This window comes from Gekko japonicus, unplaced genomic scaffold, assembly GCF_001447785.1.
Source record: "Gekko japonicus isolate JY-2015 unplaced genomic scaffold, Gekko_japonicus_V1.1 scaffold1846, whole genome shotgun sequence".
NCBI classification, from domain to species: Eukaryota; Metazoa; Chordata; class Lepidosauria; order Squamata; family Gekkonidae; genus Gekko; species Gekko japonicus.
The window spans coordinates 277,949-285,902 of record NW_015168707.1 but is presented as its reverse complement, the minus strand read 5'-3'; the positions used below and the strand labels follow the sequence as shown (position 1 = coordinate 285,902).

At 48.0% G+C, this 7,954-nt stretch overlaps 1 protein-coding gene across 1 annotated transcript in view; it reads left to right on the top strand.

The window, feature by feature from the left end:
- Window positions 1–7,008, top strand: part of PTPRO (protein tyrosine phosphatase, receptor type O) — a gene marked incomplete at its 5' end in the record, with an annotated part of 101,965 nt that extends 94,957 nt beyond the window's left edge. Inside the window, 2 exon segments of the mRNA XM_015415533.1 lie at window positions 2,858–2,978; window positions 6,935–7,008. Of these exon segments, the coding sequence (XP_015271019.1) occupies window positions 2,858–2,962 (105 nt within the window).
- Window positions 7,009–7,954: the final 946 nt, after the last annotated feature.

Sequence of the window (7,954 nt, the reverse complement as noted above, 5' to 3'; positions counted from 1 at the left end):
GAGCGTGATAGGCCAATCAGGGGTCTGCAGCGGGAAGGGGGATTAGCAGAAATTATACCCAGCCCCTGGGAGGAAGTTTTAGTTTGATTTCAAAAGTAAAACAGAATGTTCACTTCTGTAATTCGTGGCACTGCATGTATTTATTTTATTTTATTTTATTTCCATTGCATTTATATACCGCCCATGACCCCTAATGGGTTTCAGAGCGGTTTACAGTGTACTGCTACTAGTATAATCGCAGTAATTAACCTACCTAGGGCCACAGATTTTTAGGGGGGGGGGACTTCCCTACCGACACCCTTGTTGGCGGCGCGTTCTCTCTTCTTCATTCGTAACTCCTTCATCTCACAGAAACCAGCAATATGAGATAACCATTAATACAGTGAAAACCATGCACTAAAAAGCCTAAGTAGAAAAACTTCCGCAAACATTAACACTTCAAAAAGCTTATAGAACATATTCTATATAAAAATGTTATTCTGAAGTGTTCCAGTTTGGTGTAGTGGTTAGGAGCACGGACTCGAATCTGGGAGAACCGGGTTTGTTTCCCCACTCCTCCACTTGCACCTGCTGATGTGACCTTGGGTCAGTCGCAAGCTCTGGCACAGCTGTCCTTGAAAAAGAGCAGTTTGTGTCAGAGTTCTCTCAGCCCCACCCACCTCACAGGCTGTCTGTTGTGGGGAGGGGAAGGGAAAGGAGTTTGTAAGCCGCTCTGAGACTCCAAGTGAAGGGCGGGGTATAAATCCAATCTCTTCTTCTTCCCTTTTGCATTTTCTGCAGACCAATAGTAGTGTGGGAACATTATGTGTGTAAAATGGGGTTTGCGTATGTGACAAAGTGGCTCTTGTGTGTGACAGGCTCCAGAACATGAACAGTCTGGTGTCACGCAGAGCATGGGATGCCAGAATTAGGCTGGAGGGACAAAGTTTCAGATGTTTTATTAGTCTCGTTTCTATCCCGTCTTTCTTGCATCACGGAACTTGATGTGGTTCCATTCAGGGCCCCTGCAAGTTCTCCCAGCTTCTCTTGAGTTTTGCCAAAGTTGCTGTCTTGTGGACCCTTCGATCCAGACCTGGAGCTGCTCACTGCCTCTCAGCCAAGCCTGCTTCTGAGGATAAATGAGGATAGTCCCCCAAGCAGTGTTCCCTCTCAGCTGAGTTAGTGTGAGCTAGCTCACAGTTTTTTAGCCTCCAGCTCACACATTTTTGACTTAGCTCAGGAAGGATGGGGTTCCAGAGCAAACTATTTTATGCAGCAGCCAAATCGATCGCTCACAACTTTAATGCTCACAAAGTAGAATTTTTGCTCACAAGACTCCACAGTTTAGAGGGAGCATTGCCCACCAGTGCCTTAAAGTACGGGTGGGGCATCAACACAGTCATTAAAATGAGTGTCCCACCAGGGTGTCCTCAGCCCTCGTCTGGGGTTGCCCATTGCAGAAGAGGATGATCCTTTATGGTGGGCAGGCTGCTGGCTGGGGAAGCGTGTCTTCCATTGCTCATCTGCTGCGGCTCAGTGATAAAGCATCTGCTTGGCATGCAGAAGGTCCCAGATCGAATCCCCAGCCTCTCTAGCCAAAGGACCAGGTGTGGAAGGCCCCAGCCTGAAACCCTTGAGAGCCGCGGCCAGCCTGAGTAGACTATACTGACTTAGATGGACCAAGGCTCTGATTCCGTACAAGGCAGCTTCATGTATTCACTGAGAACTAAGGGACGGAGGGGATCTGGGTTCTAATGTCCACTCGGCGATGAAGCTGGTTGGCTAATTGTGGTTAAGCAAGTTACTATTTCTTAGAGCCCAGCTAGACAGGGCAGCATCCCTAAGTTCACCATGGGGACAGCTCCATCATTTTAAGGATGAGATACCCTCTGTTTACAAAAGTCTCAGGGGCCCAATTCTGATTGGGACTGAAGTGTGTGGTGGGGGAGGAAGTACCTGTCCCCCCCAGGCTTCACAAGTGCAACCCCCAAGGGGGGAACTCTTGAAAATGGCACGGGGGGACAGGCATCCCTTCTTATTCCCGCAGTGTGGTCCCGAAAGTACATACTTGAAGGAGTATGTACTCCACCACAAAAATCTGTGTACCTGCTAACTGTGAGAATTGTTCCTTCCGAGACCTGAATTCTGATGATACTTGAAATTAGCCTTTGAGAACTGAAAATATCAGTATAAATCTATTACCAAAGACAACGTAGTCCACCTTCTTTGTTGAAACAAAAGATATATCCAGAATCCTCGTTATTTATTTGGACTTGTTTTCTTGGACTTCATTTTCATATGCTTGGGCTTTATTTCTGTGTATTCTAACATCGTTGGACTGTATTGGCACAGACTTATGTATTTTTGTATTTTTTCCCCTTGTATTTTTCATAATAATCACAGAGACTGTAATTATCTTTATTAGTGTCTTTTCTCACAGATTTACTTTTTCGTGTTCCTGATCAGGATTGGCCTCCCACGGCTTTTGTAAAGGAGAATCCCAATCCTAAAATGGCAGGGGCAACACAATGACCTCGAAGGTGCCCTCGTGCCTCCTCAGGCTTTCAGCTTATCCTACTTCAAAGGGGTATTCTGTGGATAGAATGGGTGGAAAGCTCATGAGTTCCAGCCCGGAGGAAATATGGAATTCTAATTTGACAAATGGACACCTTTGGAAAGGGATGCCCTATTCCCTTTTCACCCCTCGGGAATTAAGGCCAAGAATAGCTTTTTGGCTTCAACAGCCCAAGGGAAACCGACCCGAAATGAGAATAAAGAATTCAGTTCTTCACATGATTGGTGGCCGTAGTGAACACCAGCATATTTAGGCGACTGGGCTTCTAAGTATTATATACTACCTTTTGTTCTCTCTTCATAGGAACAATACATTTTTATTCACCAGTGTGTGCAATTAATGTGGCTGAAGAAGAAGCAGCAGTTCTGCATCAGCGACGTTATATACGAGAATGTCAGCAAGTCGTAACTCCAAGTCACGGGCGGTAAGTTTGGGAAACCTTCCCTGGCAGCGATGCTGGAACTGATGATGCTCATACGGTAGCAGCTGCCGGCATAAATATGAATGCTCTGAGCTTTTTCTTTATTGCTGCGTGCCTGATAGCTGTGCCAACACACTATATTTCCCCCACCACTCTTTTATTTTTATTTTCCAACACAAAAAACATACAAAACACACAAACAATGATCAGGAGTACCTTCCGGTAGTGCTTACGATTTTCTTTTTATACATCAGTCGTTTTTGCACCTACGCTACTACTTCGTATACGTGTACATAGCAATTAAAGTTTCTATTTCGATCACTGTTTTTATATATACTCTTTGGTGGTTATAGCAATTATCACTTAAGGTACCACTCTGTCCATTTATAAAGTCTTAACCATGCTTTCTCAAAGATATCTTCACTCTTGCCTTGTAATAGCAGTGTCAATTTGTCCATCTCAGCCGTTTCTAAGAGCTTGTAGATTATGTCTTCTTTCACCAACACACTATAGATCATGCTAATGTGTAGAAGCCGCGTTGCGCACACGGACGGGGGCTCTGGGTCTGCCAAGGCTGCGTGCTCCAAGTCCAATTAGAATGGTCTGCGGTTCTGGAGGAGAAACCTGGCTGCCCTTCTCCAATTCTCACTCCCCGCCATTTCATTTCCAGCTGTTCATTTTCTCACTGCGGTCCTTACAGGCAGCTCCAGCAGTTACATGAGTGTGTGGCTGGATCAGGGCCAATTCATTTAATTTTCAAAGCCAAAACCCACGCTCAACCGATCCTGCAGAGTCTGCTCTTTCATGGAGCCGGGAGGGGGAAAAATGGATTAATTAAGGTGACCACTCCAGACTTAATCATTCTTTTCTTCTTGGGATAATTAAAAACTGCTGGGGGCTCCAGGGTCCCATTATGTAGCCAAAGATCATACCGGTGGGCCCAGGGATCTAGAAACCGCTTGCACTTTCCACAGCACGAGCTGGTCCCTTGCTATTAAAAGTAAAGTTTAACTTCGAGCCAGATTAAGACCAATTTTGCAGGCTTAAATGAGCCCCCGGACTCAGACTTGGCTCACGTGTGCCAAGCGTGTGAGTTGTTAGCTAGGAAGCCTGCCCCTCCCCAGATCGTTATGGTGGCGGGGGACAAGAGGAAGCAAGGGCCCCCCTCCCAGGCCAGTCTAGGAGCAGAGCCGATAACAGCCGGTGGGGAGGGGGTTATGGCTAGGGCTGCCAACCTCCAGGGGGCACTTGGAGGTTTCCCGCTATTACAGCTGGTCTCCGGGCAACGGAGATCAGTTCCCCTGGAGAAAATGGCTGGTTTGGAGGGTGGACTCTTTAGCATCTTTAGTCCCTCCCCAAACCCCACCCTTCCCCCGTCTTCACCCCCCAAATCAACAGGTATTTCCCACCCTAGAGCTGGCAACCCTAATTTATGGTTGCTCCCACCTCACAGTTCTTCCCACATACAGGCCTGATGGAACTACAAGTCTCACATTCCCTCCTTCATCGGCGCATGGTCAGCCACTTAATTATTTCTGCTTGTTTGCCATGATGTATGTGGGGGGGGCATTCAAGCTGAAGGATCTCCCCCAGGTAGGGTTGCCATTCCCTAGTTGGGGTGGGGGATCCTCCAGTTTTGCAGGCTCCGGGTCACCACCGGCCAGCTGGCCGCTGGGAGGAAATACCCTCCCCCCAAACAGCAACATCGCTGGAAATAAACGTGACATGCCTACGTCACCCGGAAGGCACATTGGGGGCGACACTCTGGGTTTTGGGTAAACCTCTATAGTTTAAGGCTGATTTTACCATAGAGTTTTGCCCCAAAACTCAGAACATCGCCCATGACATCACCAACGGGCCTATGTCACATCCGGGTGATGTAGGCATGTTGTGCAATGTCACTTCCTGCTCCCAGACCGTCCCCCCCATCCCCCCCGCTGGCGTTTCCAACAGACCTGGCAACCCTACCCCTAGGCTTGCGCACCTGATTCACAAACCAGGGTTTGTTGTTATGTATGAAATGTGTTCAGGACTTACAATAGACGTCTCAGTGTTGTTTACTAAAATTGATGTTCAGCTACTGCATTGGTTTGTTAGGCATGATCATTCGTAATCAAATGGGTTACGGGGAATAGTGATGACTGAGGTCTAGAGCTCTAGCTACATGGGAGCAAGGTGGCAAATTCCCTGAGAACGGTGACTTTGTTCACCTTGTTTATACGCCACTTTCCTCCACAACATGGAGGAAGAAAGGGAAAATGTCAGGGGCCTGTGAGCCTGGGGCCATTTGCTTACACCCAGGGCTATTTTTGGGCAGGAACGCACAGGAACGGAGTTCCGGCTGGCTCCTGAGCTGGCCATGCCCAGCAGGAACTCATTAACATAATAGGCCACAGCTAACAGCAGAAACTCATTAGGATTGGCCTAACATGCAAAGGAGTTCCTGCTACAAAAAAGCCCAGGGCTTTGACAGCAAAGTAAACAGAATGAGAAGCAAAAGGTGGGTGTGGCTGGATGACCACACTTCTGGCAACACGGGGTGTGTGGCCTAATATGCTAATGAGCTGTGCTGTCAGGGGTGTGGCCTAATAGGCTAATGAGTTTCTGCTGTTGGGTGTGGCCTGTTATGCTAATGAGTTCCTGCTGGGCTTTTTCTACAAAAAAAGCCCTGCTTACACCTGCCCACCTACTCGTGGTGACAACAGTGATGGCCGCTCCATCTGCCAGCGGTGGCTCCTCACACCCACCCTGTCCACGGCTCAGGCAGCTGGTTTGCAGCAGTGCCAATTCCAACACATTTCATATAAGCTAAGGGTAGCCCTTGTTTTGGGGTTGGGGTAGCCACAAGATATGGGGGGGCAGTGATTCTGGGGCTCATCCCGGGCTTTTGCCAGGGTCCCAGAATCCCTAAGACCACTCCTCCTTTGAGCACTTTAAGCTAATGCTAGTTCTCGGCAGCCCAGGCCAGTCCGATCTCAATAGATCTCAGAAGCTGAGCAGGGCTGGGCCTGGTCAGTACTTGGATGGGAGACCCCCAAGGAATACCAGGGTCGTGATGCAGAGGCAGGAAGCGGCAACACCTTGAAAACTCTAAGGGGATCACCATAAGTCGACTGCAACTTGATGGCAAAACAACAACAACAACAAAAAATTCTTATTATAGTTCCCTGGAAGAGGCTGATGTGCAGGTGAAAGGACATTTATTGCTTGAGGTCCCTTCTGCTCTGGAGCGTAGGGAATAAAAATCAAGAATGGACCTTCCTTTTCCCAAGGAGGAGTCACTTTATTTATTTATCTGTTATCTTAAGCTGCCATTAGGGGTCTTGAAAAGGTGCCTCTGTTTTAGTGTTTGGCAACAGGAGGTGGAGCCCCATGTGCAAATTTATGCTAACCATTGAAATGCCAGCCTTGACCTGGATAACCCGGGCTAGCTAGAATTCATCAGACCTCAGAAGTTAAGCAGAGTCAGCCCTGGCTAGTATTTGCAGGGGTCGTTTCGTAGAAAAAGAGCTAGAGGAACTCATTAGCATATGCCACACCCCCTATAAGGCCACACCCCCTGACATCACCGGAAATGTGTCATAAGGCAATACGGCTGGAAGCAGGGGGTGGGGCTTCGTCATGTGCCCCCTGTACCTCACCCAGGGGAACTGCGATCCCCCGCGATCCCCCCGAAATGACCTCTGAGTATTTGGATGGGCGACCTCCAAGGAATACCAGGGTCAGGACACAGAGCCAGACAATGGCAAACCACCTCTGAACCTCTCTTGACTTGAAAACCCCACTGGGGGGTGGCAATAAAGACTTGATCTCCTTTTCCACCACCATCATTGAAAGGCCAACGATTGTTAATTCAGTAAAAATCCTTTTGTCAGTTGACATTCCTATTAATAACTACTGGTTGATGGTAAATTGTTAAAACAAGGCACTTCTTTTCTCCCTCCCCTTCTTCTTTACAGGCTAGAAAATGATGAGAGACATCCATCTTCCCTTGCTTCAGATTTTTATTCACTCTTGAGGTGTTTTCCCCCCCCACCCTTTGTTAATTGATCTCTGGTACGTGGACTTTTTTTTGGTACGTTGACAAATTAAAGACCCCCCCCCCCATTTGGAAGCTCTGGGAAGATGTCGCCTTAAGGAACCTGCAGTGTCTTCTTTGGACAATCCATTTGCTGTACTTTTTTTTACAAAAACCAGTTACATTGGGCTGAATTCAACTCAAGTGACGTTGAAAGGAACAATGTGATATTGTGCAGAAACACACAGATAGCTGGGGTTTTTTTTTTTCCTTTCCAGATTTCTCTTTCATTTTTGTAACGTGCAGGTTGGGCTTAAAGGTTGCGGAAAGTGCAATATTCCAGGTCGAATTTGAATTCAGAGGCGTTTTCTCAATGTCCCGTGGCCTTCCAGCGAGGGCTGCAGAGGCGGCCGAGGGTACGGGCGAGGTAGTGATGGGGACCTCATTCGCATGCAGCATGGCCCAAGAAGGACGTCGTGGAAGAGGACATTGGGGCACACTGACTTTGTTGTCTGTACGTTGGAGGGGGAGCCGACAGAGCCCTCTGGCATGGAGCACCGAAGAGACTCTTTCTCCACCCAGGCCTAACTGGCTCAAAGCTAGAAGAGGAAGCAGGGTTGGCTCAAACTGAACAATCAGATCCAGCTTTCAAAGGGTGACTGGTGGCAAATATTCATTGAGGGTTGAGGAGCTCAGGAATCGAGAGGAGAAGTGTCCATTTGCCTGTTCGACCAGCCTTTGTGGAGGGGGGGGGAATTCAGTGGAACCGTGAAGACTCCATGGGCCAACTGATGACCACGTTGGGGATGAACCTGCTCCAAGCTCCACTGCTGTATCATTAAGTTATCCAAACCAGTCTTTGGTGTCTATATGGCTCCGTCCATTTGCTTCGTTTTCTTCCTTTCTGTGTATTTCACCCTGTGTTATGCGATGCTTGTCAATATTGTGGGGGGAAGGAGAT